The sequence below is a fragment of the Tachysurus vachellii genome, chromosome 2 (assembly GCF_030014155.1).
Source record: "Tachysurus vachellii isolate PV-2020 chromosome 2, HZAU_Pvac_v1, whole genome shotgun sequence".
NCBI classification, from domain to species: Eukaryota; Metazoa; Chordata; class Actinopteri; order Siluriformes; family Bagridae; genus Tachysurus; species Tachysurus vachellii.
Window position 1 is genome coordinate 18851831 of NC_083461.1, and position 22710 is coordinate 18874540.

Genomic DNA, 22710 nt, shown 5'->3' on the forward strand with positions numbered 1-22710 from the left:
CCCCCTGAATAAGATGAGCAATAAGTATTAATAATAATAACACCACTATCAGCTGTTACCTGGATTATCAGGTCTGAGATGAACCCTTTAGTTCCTCAGGAGCTCTCAGTTACACCATTATAAACTATTGTAGGAAGGACATTATTTACATTGACATTATTTACTGTCCAGTGTCACCCCAATGAGGATGGGGTACCTTCTGAGCCTGGTTCCTCTAAAGGTTTCTTCATCATTTACTCTCAGGGAGTTTTTCCTTGCCACCGTCTTGCTCATTAGGGATAGGGATAGATATATATAGTATTTTACATTTTAAGTTAATATATTTGTAATTAATTTTAAACTTTAATTGTATATATTTATTTATTCTGCTTTTATTATTATATATTTCTTCCCCCCCCCCCGCCCCCTGTTTTGTTTCCATACTTCTGTAAAGTTGCTTTGAGACAATGAGAATTGTTAAAAGCTCTATACAAATAAACTGAATTGAATTGGATCAGGAAAGGTTTCCTCTTGTTTTTGGAGCCTCCCTTTCTGAAGCTTGCTCATCAAGGTTCGGTGTACTCACCTCAAAGACGCCTGATCATCCCACACTCTCTAGGAAGGCATTTCACTAGATGTTAGAACATGTCTGTGGGGATTTGTGATCATTCAGTGCAAGAGCATTTGTAAGATCAGACACCGATGCTAGGTGAAGACGTCTGGGGTTCAGTCTGTGTTCCAGATCATCCCAAAGGTGTTCATTGTTATTGAGAACAGGACTCTGAAGAACACCCTTGGAATACCACGTCTTTATGGACGTCAATGTGTAGCACCGTTTTGCTGGAACAGGTTTGGTCCTTTTAGTTCCAGTAAATTAGAACTGTAATACTACAGCATATGAAAACATCCTGTATAATTGTGTGAATTTTTTTGGCAACAGTTTGGGGAAGGAACACATGGGTGTGATCACATGTTCAAAAACCTTTTGTCAGATATTGTATTAGTGCATCATTGGTAATGGTAAAATGCTTCCTGGGTAGTTTCCCAATTGCATCATATACCTTCGGGGTCTGACGTCAATATTTGTTACAGAAAGTAATTATGGTCATGGTTATAAGTGTGTGTGTGTGAGATGTAGTGAGAAGATTTTCTTTCCCATTTCTGTTTATATAAAATGATTACAATAATGAATTTTACACAAAGTTTCTAAAAAATTATTCTTTATTAGAACATCCCACACAAACAAAATATAACTTCATTGCAAAAGCCAACCTGTGGTCCCTCAATAATTACAAAATGATTTGAAAAGCATTTACAAAAATACACAATATAAAGTCTTACTAAGATCAACACAAATACATAAAAAAATAAATAGTGATTAATAACAGTCTCTCTTAGCTGGGCACTTGAAAATCATTACACTATTGGAAAATGCAAAATTATTAGACACGCGTTAAGCAGACAAACTATGAACAATATTTACAACATGCTGATTTAAATACACCGTAGTCCATTTTGTTTAAGGATAAACATACTGAGTGTTCTTCAGTGCAGTTCAGACCATGCCGGGTTTGCTGCTCTCTGTCTGTGTCGCATGCTGGAGTAAAGTCACACAGAAGTGGGAGGGATAAAAAAAAAACAGATGGGGAAAATTCCAGATGGAGATGAACTCAGTCTGAGAGATACAGGAGTGTAAAGCACAGAGACAAAGCTTTAATGGTTAAAGCAAGCAATGATGTTATGCGTTTCTGCATTGGGGCAGAGTGGCACGGTATCTCCTCTGTGAAATTCCACATCCAGTTTAGTGTCGTATCACTGCTGTACCGGCTCACCGTGCACCCTGAAGCGGTACAGACACGTGTACTCGGGGTGACCCCAGTTACTCAGCACTCGCAGCTCGATGATCTGGAAAGCTTCGGTGTCGTTTTCCTAGAAAGCGTGAAATGATAATGTCAACAGATAACGAAACTGACAACTCACTGTTCTGATATCTGAAAGCCCACTGGGTGGTGAGACGACACCATTTGTGACATTTCTAGCAACAGTTAATTAGGTCGAGCCATTAATATCGATATTTCAGCCACAATATTTAAAGGAACTTTGGAAATTTACTGCAAATTTGGTATTCATGAGTACAGCTATCATAGAAAACGATTGTTTATGGTATCGGTGCACTGGTAGGAGTTTAAAAGAAGAATCCTGTGCTTTCAAGTTCACAAAAAACAAAAAACAAAACAAAAAAAAACCCTCAACAAAAAAACCCCCCAGCAAAATCAAGCAATTTGGATTCACAAAAAACCTCTGAAATCCTGTCTATACAAACATAGTGCTCTAAAATAGCTGGTTTAGCAGAAAGCACTATTGAAATGTGTTTACTTCAGCAGATACAGTTAGTCATGTGTCCAGCAGTACATTAACAAATGCTAGAAAATATCTCTAACAAATAAAGGGGCTCAATCCAGCAGAGAGAAAAAAAAACATTACATACAGGCATGTGCTAAATTTTGCATTGTTTTGGTTTGTAAATCAGAATAAACAATCAGCAATATTTTGCTTGTATAGGTGAAGAGCGTCCTGTTTTCTGGGGACCTTGTGCATAGCAGTTAATTGATACACCCTACATCTACAGTTTATTTACATTATATACACATTTTTTATTCTGTAAGCTTACATACAGCAATCAAATGCTTTATATAAACGATTTACCTGAACACAGATCATCACAAAAAGGAAATGCTAGTTGTTTATAATAATTCTCTATAGATGGACACGCGCAAACATTTAGAAATATTCCTGGGCTGGAAAAGTGATCTGAATGAGCCTTATTGAGTCTAATAACCTCGACACAGTACAGTCTTACTGTGAGATTTCATCTGTTACATAAGATTTAACTAACAGGATGTGAGCCGAAAGGTTAAGGATCGACGGGAGCAGGGAAAAAGAAAGCTTATCATAGCGCTAAAGAAAGAGGATGCCGAGAGGTTCAAGGTTGTAAACATTGCATCATGAAAAAAATCTCAATTCCGACAGACAAAAAAACCCACAAAGATACGGTAAAGGATGTAGAAAGACAAAATTCTCTTTAAAAAGGTCACTAGTTGTGTTACATGAGGTAATAAAAGTACAGATGCACAAACATGAGCTTTAGCATGTTTTAACTTCAAAACCACGACTGTCATTTAAAGTGCTATTCAGATGGGATTCATCCATCAGGTAATCAGGTAATGTCTAATCATTTTATTATATTTTTTTTTTAAGTGAAGCTTAGGACAACAACTGCTCGGACATCTTTAGCCCAGCAGTTGCTCTGAACAGTTTTGCGCTCAAGTCTCCTATAGTGAACAGATAACGAACAAAATAGCCTTAATATTAAAGCTAATATAAATTTCCTGCGTACCAACTGCACTTTGTTTTTATATATTTATAAATCACACTCTCCGGTGTCACCCAGAAGACCATGGGCTCCCCTTAGCTACGTGTTCATCTCAGGGTTTCTTCCTCATCGTCTCAGGGAGTTACTTCTTGAAAATATAATATAATATAATATATATATATATATATATATATATATATATATATATATATATATATATATATATATATATATATATATATATATATATATATATATATATATATATATATGTCCAATATTAAAATCCCTGTACAAATACCCTGACATCTGGACAGCAATGAAGTTACTGAGGAGGAATGAGGTTCTTGTGTCATGTGTATTATTAGATATTCTATGATGTTATGCACATCCGAATAAAGTAATACTTCACATCACTATAACAGTTCCCCTTTTTTTTCCTCTTCCTTAAAATGCTTTCCCTAGGTTCCCTAGGTGTAGTCGAGCTTTTAATCACTCACCAAGACCAAGTATAAGGCTGAGGCTTCTTCTACAGCAGTGATTTTTCAATTTTGTGATTCTGGGAGTGTTAAATATCTGGGGAGAAACACTGGATTATGACTAGGCCAGATATAGAAAGTAGCAACTATCAAACCCCCCCTACAGAAAATAGGTGGTTTTCTTTGTGGGAGACAAACAACCGGAGGACTGTTGAATTTGGTGTAAAACAGGAGGTAATACCAGCTTGGAATCTTCTCTGACCAGGACAAAGCCACACAGACAACATCAATTAGGAACTCCTGCAAAGTAGGTAACGTCTCCTAGAACCCATGTAAATGTAAGCTTGTGTGCAGATCCCTCACCGTGACTAGGTAGGTCTGTAGAGCGTCTCCATCCTCCTGGTAGACGTACTCCCCGAGAAGCTGCCCCTCCTCCTGCTGTTCATCCTCCAGACCCTTCAGAGAACGGCAGGGAAACAGTGAATACTACAGAACTCACTTCCTTTAGATTGTAAATATAAATTGTAAAATACCTTCCCTAAAAAAAAAAAAAAAATTGAAAAAAACACATCCTGCTCAACCTTTACTGAATTAAACTCATCAAAAAAAAAAATCGTGTAACAACTCAGAGGTTAATGCAAAAAAAAAAAATCTAAAAGTGTTCATGATATAAATAGTATTTTTCCGCCTACAGATTTTTAATATTGTTTTGACCGTTTGACGCCAACACTAGTCAGACCGCAACCCTTCAGATGTCCGGTCTTAAACACAGCAAGGTCGACATGTTTCACCCAGGGTGTGTCTCAATCAGCTCTCGAGTTCAGTAACCAGGGCACTGATCTCTCTCTCTCTCTCTAACGCAAAACCCTTCCAGTGCGATAGGAACGATCGCTCCCTAAAAATCCCATAATGCACTGCACAAACCAGGAAGCATCTATGCTTGCCATCAGTGTTGTAACGAAGTATAAATACCTCGTTACTGTAAACAATTTTATCTAGGAAATGTAGTGGAGTAAAAGTTGACAAATTTAAATAGCGAAGTAAAGTATAAATACTTCGTTACTGTACTTAAGTAGAAATTTCACGTATCTGTACTTTACTTCGCTATTTAAATTTGTCAACTTTCACTCCACTACATTTCCTAGATAAAATATATACTTTTACTCCGCTATATTTCCACTAAGCATCTTCGTTACTAGTTACTACAAAAATAAATAAATAAATAAAAATAAATAAATAAATAAAATTGCGACTGCAATAAGGGAGGTTTGACGAATCACTGCTCCTAGATTGCATTACGCAGCTCCGCACGCTCTATTTCAGCGTAATGTTGCCAAAAGGAGGCGGAAGCACAAATGAACCTGAGCCACAACAGAGCCATATTTTTTACTGTGTTACCACAAAGAGCCACATCATACACATGATCATCACCTTTTTTCCTGCCATTTTGAGAGCGAACTTGACAAATTGTTGACTCAAATGATCTTGCTCCTACTGAGAAACTTTGAGGTATTTTCATCCCACTCACATGTGCGTTTGACGAAAATACCGTATTTAACTCTAGTGAAGCAAACACGCACAATAAAAAGACACACAAACTTCGATATGAACGTACAGTAAGAACCGCATGTGGCTCGGGAGCCGCGGTTTAGCCACCTCTGTCGTAGACGACCACCCCGATGATAGTGGTGAACAGGGTGAAGAAGATAATGTTTTACACCCGTGGCTGTATTTGCAAGAAATGTTTCTGTACATTGGAATGAAAGATTCTTCCTACCGGATGAAGTGCCTCTTATACCTACCGAAAATCACTAATATTTTACTTTTTACTTCAAATACATTAAATATCAGAAACTTACTTTTGATACTTAAGTACAGTATATATCATATACTCTAAGACTTTTACTTGAGTAATATTCTAAAAGGTAACTTTCACTTCTACCAGAGTCTTTTTCTAGTACGATACTTCTACTTTTACTCAAGTATTGCTTTCTAGTACTTTATACAACACTGCTTGCTATGTTAATTGGAAATTGTTCTACAAAAATGCCTGACAAACTTTCAGCCAACTTCATCTACAGATGTAAATAGCTTAGTTGTTGTTGTAGCTCTCAAATAAAGTACTTACATTACAGATTCTACATACGGTTTTGTTGGAGCTGGAGTCTAACATCTAATTTAAAAAAAAAAAAAAAAAAAATCCACAATCTATCCTACAATCCTGATTGAAGTACCATGACAAATGCATGTGCTTGAGTTACCAAACATGTATAAAACTGACATATTTGGGTTTTCAGTGATGGATGAGGAAATCAGACTGTTGCCAGAGTCATCAGTGTCCTGATATGTAGTGAAGCCCGGGGTCCTTATTAATGCCTGACCTCGTGTACACGGTATACTGATTCACTACATAGCTGCATGAGACACAACCCTAGGCACGAATGTCAACAGGTTCTACTAATATTCTATTATATTGTGCAATAATAAAATTACAGTAATCATGCACTTGAAATCTGAAGCCAACATTTCATGCACTTGTCATAATAGACGATTTTTTTCATTACGCTTAGGTACAAGTCACATTTATGTGCAACACTGGCTAATAAAGTCCCTCCCCAAGTCTATGGCAGTCTGCTTTCAGTAGTGTGCCTTACATAGACTGTGAAGTTACGTGGTGCACTGCTGATGTTGCCTGTAGGTGAGAGAGCTTTGGGGATGTGCTCCAGGGAAAAGGCAGTAGGAACGATTTTCACGCACAGTCGAATCACCAGATAGCCGGTGGATCCTTTAAATGCCCAGCAGTTACCAGGATGTACATCTGGCTGATGTGGGAGAAGGGGGAAAAAAAAACACAAAGAAGAGGGAAGGGGGTGTGGGGTGTGTTATGAAGAAGTTTGTATTGTATAGCAGTGTGTGTGTAATGTTAACACAGAGTAGGAATGGAGCTTACCTGTATGGCTGCGCGAGGAGATTGGGAGAAATACCACAGAGGAAAACCGAACAGACTCATCAGTGCGGTCTTCGTCTCGTATGTCTCAGAACAACGTGTGCTCAGGATGCTGCCACCTAAACACAATCGCATACACACGATAGTCATGCAGCTTCGATTTCAACATTCACTTACAACACGCTCGCTCAAAACAGCTGCTTTCAAACCTCTATTAAAAGAAATCCAACCGTAATTCTCTAAATGGACTTGTTTGGAAGAACCTGGTTTCGGAGATGGACCCTCACCAAAGACCCTTCACTTTAAGCACAGTCTCAAAATTTGACACCAAAACATGGGATTCATTACAAACGTCTATCACCAAAACATGGGATTCGTTCACTTGAATGCTCAATGCAGACCCATTCATCCCGATTTATTTATAGGGGAGACCAGGGACAGGTGTAACACCTTGAATTCCTCCAATCAGAAACAACCTAGAGTGATGCACATGCTCAGTTAGTTTCCCTCCATTTTTGCCATAAAGAGAGCTACATTTGAATCTTCCTGACGAAGTTATCTACAAAAGATTGTTTTTGAGGTAAAAAAAAATGTTCTTTCTGATGTACTTTTTTGAATGCTGTTATAGGATCACATGTCTATGAATTCAAACAAGTATTAGAATCACTATTTTGTAAGCTAAAAATATAAATGGCTAACAAGTGTCAAACTAGCAGTCAAGCTAGCCCACATGAGATGACATGCGTTACAACCATCCCTGTACACTGGGACAGTTGTAACAGTGGAGAGACTATATTAAAATCAATTTTGCAACCTGTACATATTTCATAAAACCACTTAAATACATTGTTTCAGCAGTTGACAGATTGAAGTTTATAATATAACAAATTGGTTATTCCTGTAAAACTGGTTTTTGATGTATTGCTAAAAAAGTGTTACAACTGTCCCTGGTCTCCCCTACTATGCACTTAAAATACTGGGACATACTGATAGGTCATGTTACAGAAGAGAAATCTGTAGCCTTGTCACACACACCATCACCATGAACAAACTAAACTCCTCGCTGCGTTTCAGCTTTTCTTCAACATGTCATTTACCAGTCCCTTCATGTACAACTCTCTAAAAACACTGAAGATGCATCACAAATGCACTACTCTCATCAGCCTCACTCGTTCATAGGTTGAATTCGGTGAAGCAAATGGTCACAAAACTCTTCCTCCTTCACCCAAAGAGTTGTAGGTAATATTACCTAAACAGTATATTAAATCTACCAGAAATAGTAGATCACCCAAGTACCACTGGGATACTTTCATCACCATACTAATTTGGGGGAGGAATTTTATTTTAAAGGAGAGAAATATTTCACATGTTTTTATATTAAAAAACATCGTCTTTTATATTAGTCTATTTCAGATTCCGTAATGGACGGATACATAAAACACACAAGCTTTTCGGTCCCTGGAAACTCAACTCAAGCTGAATTTAGCTCTGATATTTTTTTTTTTATATATTCCACTCCATACAGGACCTGATCCTCTGTAATGCAAAAGAAGGCTGAAAATACAGCTCACTGCAAACACTTCGGCATGTTCGTAACTGCAACATTAATTCAAAACCAAAACCAGAGTGCTTTGTCAGGGCTCTCTCTTAAACCATCACTTCTGCATTTGGTTTGGATACTGTACCTCCGGACTCTAGAGCGTAATCCACAAGGCCAATGCGGTCCTCAGAATAGAGCTTCAGAGCATTCTGCACGATCAGCTGGATGTCCTGGTGAGAGAGATTAGAGTAAGTTAAAGTATTAGGGAATTGTCTTAAAAAAAAAAAAAAAGACTGCAGCTCAGTTCGTGACACTTTTACCTCTTCTGATAAGCCAGATTGCTCTGTGGCTTGCAGGACACTCTGTGTGATTGTCTCTTCACTTGGTTTTTGTTGCATCTCCTCTATCTGAAGTGACAAGTTACCCAGAATTCTCTTCTCCAGAGTGCCGAGTGAGTCCAGCAGGTCCGAGTTGCTCACAAACTGAGTCGAAAGCCACTGCATCAAAGAACCTGGCAGCTTCACGTCCTTCTGCTCGCTGCCGTACAGAAGAACCTGAAGCTCCTTCTTGACCTGTGCGGAAATCTGGAAAGCAAAAGAACGGACGTCAAAGCATTGTATGTCAGAAAGAAAACATATTACAGACGATATGGTAAAGATTTAAGGTAATAACAGACAAGTGACTTACAGTGTCATGAAGAGAATCCAGCTGTTCGCACCTTCCTGTACAAGCAGTCACGCCCCGCAGGTCAGCCCTGATGCTGCTCAGCGCTTCCTCCAGCTTGCGCACTTGTGCCAGCAGAGCAGCGTGAGGAACACTATCCATTTCCTCACTACAGAGAAAGTTGTGGTCAGGTGTGAATAAGATACTTTGCAGTTTGCACACCACACCGCAATTTCTAAGAATCCCGTGTTCTTGGTTTTATCCTGTGTTCTCTACATGTCACAGTTATGAGGACATTTCAGCTTATTAAGTGGCCACAGGTTGGCTGTAGCTGGTGATGTGTAATTAAAATGACATCCAATTTTATACACCTAAGTAACAAAGTATTCTGAATCTTTGACCTCAGATAGTTTCCATGATATACGTGTATAGCAGAGCACCACTTAAATCCACCCGAATATTAAACGTTAAGTAATTAAATGATAATATAGCGAGGGACAGACCTGACGACAGACGGTGTCTCTGGATCTGGTCTTGTTTGTAACTCCTTTAAACATTAAACATACACACATTCAGTTATACAAGCCACACGGTAATGAGGCGTGATTAGGATCAGGTGGTGAAATCTAGTACCTCGGTTCTTTGTGCTAGCTCCTGAAGAAGAGCTTCGATCTTGGCTAGCCGTGACTCTTGAGTTTCCCTGGTTTTCTCGGCTTCAGACTCGTCCTGATGCTGGAGGAAGAAGACGAGAAGAATGTGCGCTCTAATAATCATCAAGCCTTTCATTCCTCTGTACTTGACCGGAAAGGTGAAATTTGTTCCCGTCACAGACGTACCTGCTGCGAGCGCTCAGTCTGTTCCTCCATCTCGGCTCTCAGCAGGCTTAATCGCTGCTCTAGAAGCGAGCCCACCCACTGGCCCATGGAGTCTTTATCAGTGTTGGTACGCAGCTCTTCTTTCAGTGAACTGCACAGGCCGAGCACCTCGGCATGCCGCTCTTCCTGTTTCCCGCCTGACGCTGCCACCTTGTCCCACAGCATCCCAAGGCTTTGCTCTATCCGTGCCAGTCGTTCAGAATCAGCCTCGGATACGACCGGCAGCTCCTGCGAAGGCCACAGCAACTGTAATTCTGCAGTGGTTAAACTTTATAGGCAGAAGATACATATGGGATCTTCATTTACCTGAGAGCTTGCTTCTGATTCGGTGATGTCAGGTTCAACCTCAATGGTTCTACCTGATAATGTGAGATCAGTTTGAACATCGAGTGCTTTATTTATGGGCGAGTCTCCGGTTACGTTCACTATAGGCCAAAGAGTCGAGAAACTGAACATTCCCCAGTACCACAGGACGGCTAAATGACAGAAAACAGGTTGGAGCAGGGGAAATGAAAATGAGAGATAAGATTCTCGGGTAATCTAAGGAACTAAATAAAAATACCTCCGACATGACTTACCAAGGGAAAGGATAAAGGGAAGAATAATCAGAAAAAGTTTCTGAAGTATAGGCAGGATCCTGCAGAAAGAGGTAAAGTGTGATACTTCAGAGGTTCATTTGTTTTGAGACGTGCATCAGTTTTTATGAGGCGGGAATTCAGAAAAATTTATAAATCGAAAACATATATTTGAGGGGTCGAATTCCCGGTGTCATTCAGCTCGGCAGTAATTAATTTAGTATCCATGTTTTTCACATATTGTTAAATTACGGAACAGATCAAATGTAAATAAATGGTATATTACAAATAAAACATCCTGACAGACAGTGAAAAGTGTTCAGTAGAGTACATGTTGCACTAGGCCATGAATCATAAAATGAAACTGCTGCCTGCCATCATCTTCAACACAAATGCACAGTATAGCACCGTCGTGTTCTGTCTGTAGCGACATGCATTTAGTTTTTTGTTTTCAAATACACAGCAACGCATAGTGATGAAATTCAAGTCCAAATCTGAAAGGGAATTTGACAGGTTACCACATGCACAGATACAAATCTCTTATAAAAACTCACCTAGTCAAGAAAAAGACGTTAAGCAGAGACATGAGCATGACCATCTGGTACCACGCCGTTCCCAACCACTGTAATGCTCCTGAAGCTGCACTGCCTACACACAAGTGTACACACACACGGTCAGCCATAAATCAGGCCACAGAGAAGATAAGCACAATGGGTTAGGGAATTTGCAGGGGCTGCGACCAGACAGATTAGGGTAAGTAATCAGCTGAGAAGAGAAGAACGAAGGCACACCTGCACATTGCTGTGTTAGTCAACGCGTTAGGGAGTGAAACACGGTCACTGTAAACACTACGGGCTGAGATTTAGCTATGGCGTGTACTGCTGTGTGAGAACACACACCAACAATATTTGAAATATGATTATTAGTTATAGCCACAACTGGAGGTCAATTCGGCTACTCAAATAATCCAACGAGGAGTGCGTTTTTCTTTACATCGCTCAGTGTTTACATAGTCATGCCAGTGAGTTAAAAAGTTCAGTGTCATGACTACTACTGCACTTCTGAATTGCCCTATTGTGGCTTTAACTGAATGGCTACAAAGCAACGTCTCTCTCGCATGAGCTAAATACGGTTCCTTTGCCAAGTCAAGGTAACCTGCCCTGAAAGTTTTCACTGATGACTAACAGTTCATGCATGTGAAGGTGAAAATGATTTGCCTTCATGCTGACACAGAGGCATTGATGTTACTGAGAGACTGCACACAGCAACAGGGACAAAAAGGTATAGTATTTGAAACAGGATTAAGAAAGGGTCAGAGGGGAAAAACAGATAATGCCCAGGAGGTTTTGCCACTGGTTCATCTCATGCAGGGATTGTGTAAGAAGCTGAAAATCCCATCATAATGACCTGGAGACACTGCAGCCAAATAGAGAACAGAAAGACTCTTCCTTGTGATAAACCAGGATGCTGAAAGAACGTCCTGGCCTGCCTTTAATGTACGGCTGCCTGGACACCATCAACGGGGGGGAAAACAAAGTTATTTATGCTTTACTGAACACAGTTTCAGTCGCAATACACATGAATGGTTACTGAGCACATGAGGAAAAACTGGAACAGACTATAAAGCAAGTTAAAAACCAGTGTGTACAAAACCTGCAAAGGTTACAAGGGCCCACAGAGCCTCTACTAGCCACGGGGCTCTGGAAGACCCTGCAGAGACTGTGATTGTCTTCGAAGTCTGTTTCTCTTTGCAGTCGTCACCTGTTAGGGGTTTAACATGTACAGCCAAAAAAAAAAAATCACAAAAATAAATAAATAAATAAAGTCAGGCATGTTAGAAATCAGTAAAAACAAAAGGTAAACCATTATGCAGGTAACAGCCAGAAGTGAATCATTTTGTGGCCTGCCATAGATATATGGAATTGTGAACAAATACAAACTCTTAAATTTCTGCTGTCGAGCGTTTTGGTGAATCATGTAGGTTTTGTTTGCTGTGCACGAGATTGTGACTCATCTCCTGTTGAGCGTTACACTGGGCAAACTAATCAACACACCCACAATGGATCCAATGCCACAGGAAGTGGAATAAATTCCTCTTCGAACAATACAAAAAAAAAGCCCGCCTAAAATTTACAGAAAGCAGTTTTCGGTGCAGTGTGTGGCTTATAACCAAATCCATTCAGACTTGCAGTGCCTGTACCTATGGCAGGTCTTGTTTGTAGGGCGTGTGTGTGTGTTTGAGAGAGAGCGCGAGAGACAGAGACAGAACAAGAAGTGTAACGTAGAGCTGTACTTACACAGAGGGCCGTTAAGAGAGTGCGGGTCCTTTTGAGTCACCTTTTCATTTACATTCATGGTTCCACAGTAACTAGCATGACCTACAGAAAACCAGCACAACAAAACAAAAAAATCATTCTAGCCCCTCAGTTCCACCAACAGCCTTCGCCTTTCTCCTTCTGAGCAGAGCCCAGGACATGCAGGGGTGGATGCAGGCAGGAAGGATTTGCATGTAACCAAGGTAATACCCACAGGCGAGAGAAAGCCATTTGTTTAGGTGAAATACGTCGAGCTCGGCTGATTTGCCGGAGGGGTTAAATTGTGTAGATGTCAGGACTCGAAGAGGTGTCATAACAGAAGGAAAGGAATCCGAATCAGTGATTGGTGCAAATCATTCAGTGAGTCTGAGACCAGTGTAACATCGACACCAGAAATGAAAGAAATGTGACGATAGCTGACGTGGCGGACAAGTGTCGGAGGAGACGCCGAGATCGGAAAATAAACAAGAACAGCAGGAGGGGAAGAAAAATAAATAAATAAATCAGAAGCCACAGTACTGATTCAAGGCTCAAGAATCCAAGAAGGCTTTAGACCGGTGTGATCTCATTCATAGAAATGAATTAGAGTGGTTACAGACAGCAGTGCTCAAGCCTCCGTTATTACCTCCGTTAACACTGTCACCACTGGTCTTCCTCAACCCGATATACTGAGCTGAGGAGGCGCCTGCTCTCCTGCACACCCTCACACACCGGTGTGTCAGTGAGCACAGCTGGACTGCAGAGAGAACGAGGTTAACACGCACACATGTAACACAAATACAACTTGTAACCATTTTACGTCATCAAATCAAACAGAATCATGGGGACAATTTCTTGACGGCAAAAAAAAAAAAAAGAAAGAAAGAAGAGGGACAGAGGTTAAAGGAGGCTGTGTATCTCATAGTATATTCAAGGCAGCTGTGTGGAAAGTGATTTGCATGCAGTGTGAATGAATCTCGGCGTGAATCCTGACAGGACAGAAGACATTCCAGTGAGTCGTGTTTTGACACGAAAAGACAGTCGCTTGTTCTGAAAGGAGGAGAAGTGTAGATTTCATCTGCAGTAAAGAGAAAGCACTCTAATAGAGGAAACGCTCAATGCCTTCACCATTCATTTCTGATAAGTCCCACCCTCCTTCCCTCACCCAACAACATGAAATATCATGGAGACACACACCAAAATCCATGGTGTTTGTTTATTAACATTTAAATGATGGATAATTAGAATGGGTTATGCTAATGGGATAGAGGAGGCTCTGTCAGACTGACTGCTATGTGGATTCTCTAGTGCTCACTTTAGTTCCTCACAAACTTAGTGATGTTAAACTTGATCTCGTTGCGTAAATAAAGCTCCTGGCCGAAACCGCCATTTATGTTTAGGGTGTTTTCACACCTAGTTCGTTTGAGCCCTCCAAACGCTCTCGGAGCGGTTCAGTGTGTATATGTGAACAAACCATGTGATCCGAGACCCCTTAAAAGGACCCAGAAGCGAACCGTACTCAGACGACCTCCGGAGGTGGTCTGAGTACGGTTCGTTTGTGGTTCGATTTGTGTGTGACATGTGAAAGCAATGAGGTCCCAGACCGCTTTGCGGTTCGTTTCGCCAAATGTCCCTGGAGGCTTGCCATACCTGCAGCCATGTTCCGTCACTGTGACTGCTGAAAACACAAAACTTTTCACCATGGCAGGTTGCGGAGTCGTGTGGTCTTATGAAGAAAGTCTTCATGATCTTATGTGCACTTATTGATATTTGGAAAGAGGATGGCATTAAACGCGAACTATTCTATAAACATATATATAAACATAAAAGTATTTCTTCTGTTTTCTCAAAAGTCCACCACCTGCCGCACCGCTTTCGCAAAATATATCAAATATAACAATAATTTACTAACATAATAATAGTAACAACAACAACAACAACAACATTATTGAAGTTGAGGTGGTATATATGAAGTTGAGGTGTGAACACGAAAGGGTCTGAGATCACTTTAATACTAAAGAGGACCAAAAAGAGAACTGGGTTCTCTTTCGAGTCCACTATATTGTGAACACCAAACGGACTGAGGTCACATTCGGCTAGTTCCTTTTCTGGTTCACTTTAAGTGAACTGGGTTTGGTTCTTTTAAAACTAACTATATGTGAAAACACCCTTAGAGTCATGGGGACATTCCGATCTGCTTACACACTATCAAATGTGGTCTTGTTGAGCAAATCTGGCCGACGATGAGCCAACAGTCATGGGAGAGAAGGTAAAGAAGGTGAGATGTTCAGAGAGAATAGCATGCACCAATTAAGGAGGTCCAGTGAAGGTCCAGTGAAAAACAGGTAGCTATGTATCTACTTCAAAGTTTAGAGAGAGTGTGTTGGTACAAATAAGACGACAGAACAGGAATCGAGTTCAGGGGCAAATAGACGGCTGGTACCTTTGCCTAGATGGCAGGTCTTGAGAACGCTCTGCATGAGTACGGTAAATACACACACTACAGAGACGCACAGCCTCCTGCTGTAATGCAGGAAGGTCTCGGAGAGCGCTCCGAGCGCACCTACAAACAAACCAGATACTGTTACACAGTATCCTTCTTAAATACCACCAAACACGTTTATAAAACAATTATGACTTCATGCAAGGGATTACGATGACCTGACACATACACACTGGCTAAAAAATAAGTGAGCATATCCTTTTTCATTGTTAGATTAAAGAAGACTCAACATGAGGGAAAAAAAAGCAATTTAAAATGCTCAAACCACACAACACACTCCCACACCTTGGCAGAACGTAAAAGAGAACACAGATCTCTCACCGGCTCTGTGTCGGCGGCTCCTCTCTCGGCTGTACACCGTAGTGTGAGGAGAGGAGAAGGCTGCGCTTGCGCCTGAGACGGCGCCGTCCACCGCCGTGCTGTGCAGAGCGGCCGAGGAGTAAGAACAGGAGGAGGAGGAGCAGGTTTTGGATGAGGGGTAGGCTTGGAGAGCATCTCTCCTGTCAGAGCGGCTGGCCACACAGTTACTACAGATGTAGCCACTGTGTAAGGTGGAGGTCTGAGTTTGAGCAACGTGTGTGCCACTGTTGTTCAGAGAGAAGCTGTGGTCTGCATGGAGAGTTTGATCTAAAGAAAGAATAAAAAAAATTTATAAGTAAATACCTAAAAATAGACAATGTTAAATAAAGTACAAGTTGAATTTCCAATCTCCCCAAATTGAATCAATTGCCACAAAATCTTTTTCATAAGACTGTTGCGACCCACATAGTGAGCACTACAAACAGCAACACTACAGCAGATTAGCACCTCACTGTATAGTATGTAGCATTGTTACAGAAATATTCTCAACATAAAACAGTCAGTGTTACAGTCACAGCGCTGGATCAGTGACTGTGCATCGCTGAGATCATAGAGAACTTGTGCAATCATTATCTCTGCAGCTAAAAAAACAAACAAAAAAAAAAAAAAAAAAAAACTCCTCATATCTAGGAGACAAATTCTATAATCAGGATAAATCAGATAACCATCATTGACCTTTACAGTGCGCGAATAAACGCCTCATCTCAATAGCAAGACGAAGGTAAAACGCAAATAAGACCATTTTCCTCTTAGCTAGTACATGATCTCCATCTCTCACCATGCCTGTGAACTTGCCACGTCTCACCGGTCTTTGTGTAACCAGACCTTAGACCAACATTTCCCCGAGGCCATGTTTGATTTTGTAAGCACACAAGCACAAATTTTTCTTCAGAACAGTGTCCAAACCACGCTGACACGGTCAGCAAACAAAGACAAAGAACTGCAAATGTCATGGCTCCATGAGAGAATAATAAAATAAAAATAAATTAAAAATTCAGAATGCTATAATTATCAAAAGTAGATGAAGACACCTTGGATAATCTACTACATTTGAGATAAATGGAAAACCGTGTCATGTCAGTTTTTTCTGTTACTGTTCTTTACAGCACACATTAGAAATTAGACATTATACACACACATTATTCTAGCCAATCCATACTGAACACAAGCAAAAGCTTGAACACTACTCGTTCTAATTAAGAGATAATGCCATACCTTTGAGATCTCCATCCTTATCCAATCCTAAATCAGGATGGGGCACAGAAATAAAACAACAAACCAAACAAGATTTTTAGCAATCACATATCAAATTGGCTCAGAATAGCTGATGTGGACATAAGCTTGTCCTGTAACGTGCGCTGACCCCAGAAGCTGTCGACGAGTGTGCGCTCCTGGATGCTTGACTCATCCAGCATGGAGGACAGGAGTGAGGCGTCGCTCGCGGCACAGCTGTGCATGCTGCTGTTGTGGGCCTGTTGTGCCAAGGACTGGCTCTTCACCGGAGTCTGAAGGAGTGTACTTGAACCGGATACAGAGCGTTGAGACCTCCTGCTCTTCACGGTCCTAAAAGAAAGAAAGGTGAAAAACAAAAGTGAGGAATAAATTCACAATTAAATGTTAACTAAATGCCTCAATTTTTTTGTTTAGCCTCAAAAGAATTGACAACTTAAAAAAAAAATAAAATATTGAGTCACTTTTTTTAACCAATAGGTTCGAATTTTGAGTTAAGTCAAGGTAAGAGATTTACACGCTCTCTATACACCCATTATAAGAAAAAAAAGAAAGAATTATTAGCGACATTCAGATCAGAATCTTTACGGTGATCTTTTACAAAAAAATTATATACATCACTTACTTAAACGCTTAGTACACAAAACGTCTACATGCTGCGGTTTAATTCATACAGCGATCATCTTGATTTTTTAAATCAAATTGATGATTTTAGACTAATACATAAGCGGAGACTGTTGATTTTAATCATTTATACCTCATTATTTTCATGTAAAATTGTTTATGTTTCAAAAAAACAAATAAAAAAACCTAACAAAAAAAAACAACAAACAGACATGTGTAGTAGATACAGACCTAAATAAGAGTGAGCAAAGACCAAAGATATTTTCCTCACTAAATTCATTGTATTTCTAAGAAGCTTAAAGCTTAGAGAATATCTTGCACCTGCAGTATACAGCAAGGAAAGTGTATAATCTTGATGGTGAGCTTATCTTTAATACACAGGAAACGATGATGACATTGTTTGAAAACCGACGGTGTGTCGGCCGATCGGACAGACGGTGCAGTTATTCCCACCACCTGGTTATAGGGACAGGAAGGTAGTTTAATTCGTGGCTTCCTTGTACACTAATGCCCCTTTCCACCAGAAAGAACCGGGTGCTGGTTCAGAGCTAGCACTGGTGCTGGTTCAAAGTTGGTTCCACTGGCAAGCCTTTTAAGAACCGGTTTAGAACGCGGCGAATCCAATGTGTACGTGCAGCTCCATATAATTTGTATAAACGTAGGTTGCACTCGAGAAACACAGAAAAAATCTTAGCCTTAGCATGTAGCTACCTACTATCATGTGAGCTGATAACTGATCATATTGCGGTAAAGTAAAGGTGTATTAAACATTAGTATACTCAAGGTACATTATCAAAAGCGCTAACAGTAGCCCCGCCCACAGCCCCTAACAAAAGCGGTTCTTAAGTCTAGACCAGCCATATTTTGGTGCTACTTAAGAACCACATTTCCTGGTTCAGAGCCGGTAGGCTCTGGCTCCGAACCAGCACTCAAACTGCCTCGGTGGAAAAAGGAGCATTAGGGACGGTGGGTCCAGTGAAGTCGTGCTAGAGGCCCAAAGGGAGCGTGGTGCAGTGGTAGGTGGACACTGGACACTTTGTAGGCAAGAATCTGTGTTTTAAATCTGATGTGGGAAGCTACAGAAAACTAGTGGAGGAAATGCAGCAAATGTGCTGCTCTTCAAGTAAACTGTGAGGGAAAAGCAAAATAAATTACATAACGTCGATCTGCTTTATTTTTTAAGCGGCAGAAATTCAGAATTCTGACTTCACATTACCCATATTTCAGTCTTACACATATGGGCATTTGATAATGGGGCTTTTCAACTAGTGAAAATCTTATCTAGTGCCCAGCTCAAAGCTGTTTAATAGGAGAACACAATTAGCCAGATTTGCAGGCAGGTACATTTGATAAAAATAAAAACAGCAGCTCAAATGGCGTACGCTTAAAAGTATTCACTGTTGTTGGTACATGTTTTCTATATAAGAGGGGCCAGAGACTTTTAATCAAATCCTGAAACCGTGCTTAAAAAGAATATTTGGCAGTTCAGCCAAACATCTAACATTTGATACAGTTCAACCTAATTTGCAATAATACGTGACAAATATAACAACTAAATTCTGAGATAACATTTGAGATAAATCAGAATTTTGAGAAGTCAAATTTAGAGGTGAAGAATATTAAACAAACATGTTCAAGATACTTTAAACTTTCGAAATACAATACTGATAAATAGTAAAATTCTGAGATAAAACTATTTGAGAAATAACACACTAAGTCAGATTATTGTTAAGCTAATAGGTTAGAATGTTGAGAAGTCAAAATAATAGAATATTACACGCTCATGCTGTCATTAGGAGGAAACAAAATCTGTTAAACTATAAACGGGATTTATTATCGACTTTAACATCAGGAATGATGTTCATTTTTTAACCAAAAGCTAATAATAAATGAAATCAACAAACCTTTGTGATATTATTAAACTGTAATATGGTGCAAAAGCAGCACTTTTGCATATCAAATCTTTACTGCTAACTTTTACATAAATGATGTTTTTAGAAATCTCTCTTATTGCATTGAACCGATGGTCATCAACTCTTTATATTCACATTAAAAACAAAAACTCAATCGGATTTGTCTCAGCATGTTGGAACTGATTAGACTCCAGTCACTGCTGATGTAAATACAGATTATCCTCATTAGTAGTAAAGCTGTCTCACTTGCTCTCCCGGTGAACCCTGTTTTCGGTACTGAAGGAGACGCTGCGGTTGACCGAGGAGTCCAGCAGGCTGTCGTCTCCGTAGCGAGCGGAGTTGGTGTGCAGGCGCAGGCTGCGTCGCGTCATCCTGGGTGACTCAAACACCGGAGCGAGTTTGTGTTCTCTCTCGTACTCCAGAGCAGACGAGGAGTAGCTGGAGCTGGATGACACACACAGACCCATCATTATTACTGCTTTTCTAATTTATATGACAATCCTTTTAATCAGACAGACAGGAGCATTAATCTAAAAACCAGGCATAGTTGTAACACAAAGTCAGAAAGCATCTCACACTTCACTTCATACAGAATAAAGAATTAGTCTAATAATAGTTTACTTTTCTGCTTTGGCTTAATTCAAACCATCCCATGTTTACATATGGACAGTGGAACGAGGAGTAGGCGGTTAAAAATAACACTCTCTCCAGAATAGAGGTTAAGAGGTTACGGCTGTACTCCAGAACAGGAGCGGCACTGTGCGGGCACTGTAAAAACTGAAAACAAAAAGCACAGGAAGACCAAACAGCAAGGGAATGTACTTGCTGCTAAACAGAGAAGGAAGCCCTGCCTACCCGATGAACTGAAAGAAAACAAATCAGCTCTCAGCCACACAGAGAAAAAGAGGGGTGGGAAGTTTCCACATTCTGTGCCTGTCCACGATTTCTAGTCGACTAAATGTTTCCAACGCAGAGAGGGTGAGAAAAAAAAAAAAATAAAAAAAATCCATAAACCACCAACTGCCATTTCTCTGGGAACAATTCCAGCGTTCATGCTCATGAACTTTGGAGCTGTTCTGATTGCAACAGGCCTGCGCGTTTGCCTAGACAGCTGAAACACGGGCAGCTGGCATGCACCGATATGAACTGAGACTGGAGAACACTGCAGCAATGACCTTAACACTTAGCACCGTCTCGGAGGTCTTTTGTTGTACGACACAAAAGCTCAGCGCTAACTGAGAACGTTACCTCAAACGCACATAGTTCACAGGACCAAAAAGAGAAGAAAGAAAAGAAATAAAAAAAAAAAAAGGAGTTAAAACAAGTTGAATGTAGGGCGATACACACAGCACGGTCCAGCCCCAGCTCTCCAGATCGCACCTGTCGTCAACGCTCATGCCATGGAAAAATCCCAGTGGGCACACGTTACCACCTACACGGACTCACACACGCACAAAACGTATAGCAGGTCAGCAGATCAGAGCCAAACTCTGTGGGAGGGACATCGAGTTTTACTCTACTTCCTGCTGGAAGCACTGAAGCCACTCAATGACTCACGCTATCCCCTCCCTCCATCCAGAGTTCTGCATTTCTGCAGTTCTTTATTGCTCAGCGACACCTTGCCCTTTGTTTCTAAAAATACAATACATCACACTGCACTAGACTGAACAACATGGAGCTAGATTTTCAGCATGCAGATCTTCAATCTGGTTAGGAAAAAAAAAAAACCACACATTTAAACAAGCATTATTTCACATTAGATTGAAAGAAATGAAGTAAGGTTTCCAAATGAAAACGATCAACTACAAGAATCGAAGAAAACTGACATCTATTAACATAAAGGGATCTGAGTTTTCACACATCATCCTAGTTTCCGCCTAACGGTTAGCTCTACAGCTAAGAAGCAGCTTCGCAGCAGCCGTCACATGAAAATAGTTTCGACTACATAGTGGACGACATGCAAAAATTAGGCTAATTTAAAAATGCTAATCCTTACAAGAGTTTCCCACAGGTTTTGGAATAACGCAAGAGGAGGATCCGTGTGTGGTTGAGATGTAATGAATGGAATTCTGGTTGCTGTGGAGTGCATTTGTCTGAGCCCTGGTCATTTCTCTTATATGAATTTCAAACTTATGACAACCGAGCTAGTATGATTATACAGTTATAAGAGGAGAAGAAGGTTTAACAAGCTTAAAGTCCACATTAGGGTTTCACCCCCGATTCTTCACTCAAACTGTTTCTCATGCTGAGTCACAGGGCAAATGGTACACAATCAGAAGAAAGTTCTAGCTTCTGTTTTCCAGATGTCCAGGATTGGCCAAAAGAGCACTGATTGACAGGATCACGTCCCTCCCACTTAAAGAGCACAGTCTCTAGGACTCATAAAATGTTTGGGATTCAACCCATTTTTTCCAACACATTTTTCTGCTATGTCACAGATGGAGTTTGTTATGTAATTGCTGCTCCGCTCCCTCTCTTTCTCTCCCGCGCTCTTCCTCGCTCTCCCGCACTCTCCATCTCTCTCTCCATTCCTCTTTAGCCCTCCTTCTCTTCCGTTCTCTCCATTCCTCTTTTGCCCTCATTCTCTCTCTCGCCCTCCTTCTCGCCATCCCTCTCGCCATCCCTCTCTCTCTTACTCTCACCCTCCTTTTTCTTTCTTTCTTTCTTTCTTCCTTCCTTCCTTCCTATCTCTCCCTCCCCCCTCTCCCTCAGGCCATAACAGAATTTCAAATAAAATTTGCATTCTAGTTAGAAAAAACGGCGAATAAAGTACTTGGTTGCTCCAAGAGTATGAACTATATGTAGGAAAACATTTATAACTAAAATCCAAACTGAAATCGCTTCTATACAGGAAACACTTTGGCGTAGTTTTCCTTAATGCTCCTTCTCTTGACACTCTCTTGTGTTTTTCTTTTTCTTATGCAAGCTGGAACTCTGTGTGTTCCATGTAAAATGTGTGTGTGTGTTAGCAACAATCTAGTCAGCTGAGTGTAAGGAGTGTGGTCCTCAAAACAGCAACCTATTTAATCACGGTTAGGTCAGAGCGGAGGGGTCGTTTTCCTGGATTTTCCTAGTCACAGCTTGAAAATTTAAAGTTTTAGTCATATGCAGGATTATATCAAAGCTGCTGCAAGCAATTCTCTCTCTTTTGGGGTTAAAAAAATAAATAAATAAATAAATAAATTTAAACTGCTTTTACCTCCTGAATGTTATTAATGGAAAACAGGCTACGGAGAAAGGACATATCTAGGTAATAATCAACTAAAAACAAATTCCACACACGATGCTGCTGGATCAGGATGTTTAGAGTGAACCTATAACTACAACACAGTCCCTGATATAAATGTACCAGATG

General features: G+C 40.3%; 1 protein-coding gene across 8 annotated transcripts in view; it reads right to left on the reverse strand.

The window, feature by feature from the left end:
* Positions 1-1182: 1182 nt before the first annotated feature.
* Positions 1183-22710, reverse strand: part of sun1a (Sad1 and UNC84 domain containing 1a) — a 28059-nt gene continuing 6531 nt past the window's right edge. For 2 of the 8 annotated variants that reach the window (XM_060861994.1, XM_060861967.1), the window contains 22 exons: positions 19602-19799; positions 16952-17151; positions 16804-16830; positions 15550-15855; positions 15169-15288; positions 13372-13482; positions 12729-12809; positions 12085-12192; positions 11839-11937; positions 10986-11079; positions 10435-10493; positions 10163-10332; positions 9818-10084; positions 9615-9713; positions 9485-9528; positions 9006-9150; positions 8639-8902; positions 8464-8548; positions 6782-6897; positions 6486-6653; positions 4195-4287; positions 1183-1908 (listed from right to left, as the gene is read on the reverse strand). In XM_060861994.1, coding sequence (XP_060717977.1) covers positions 1792-1908; positions 4195-4287; positions 6486-6653; positions 6782-6897; positions 8464-8548; positions 8639-8902; positions 9006-9150; positions 9485-9528; positions 9615-9713; positions 9818-10084; positions 10163-10332; positions 10435-10493; positions 10986-11079; positions 11839-11937; positions 12085-12192; positions 12729-12809; positions 13372-13482; positions 15169-15288; positions 15550-15855; positions 16804-16830; positions 16952-17151; positions 19602-19726 — 2898 coding nt within the window. In that variant the 5' untranslated portion in view covers positions 19727-19799 and the 3' untranslated portion in view covers positions 1183-1791. Of the gene's footprint in view, positions 1909-4194; positions 4288-6485; positions 6654-6781; positions 6898-8463; positions 8549-8638; positions 8903-9005; positions 9151-9484; positions 9529-9614; positions 9714-9817; positions 10085-10162; positions 10333-10434; positions 10494-10985; positions 11080-11838; positions 11938-12084; positions 12193-12728; positions 12810-13371; positions 13483-15168; positions 15289-15549; positions 15856-16803; positions 16831-16951; positions 17152-19601; positions 19800-20702; positions 20848-22710 lie in introns of those variants that run through there. The other 6 variants (XM_060861976.1, XM_060861986.1, XM_060862013.1 and 3 more) reach the window with 6 other exon arrangements.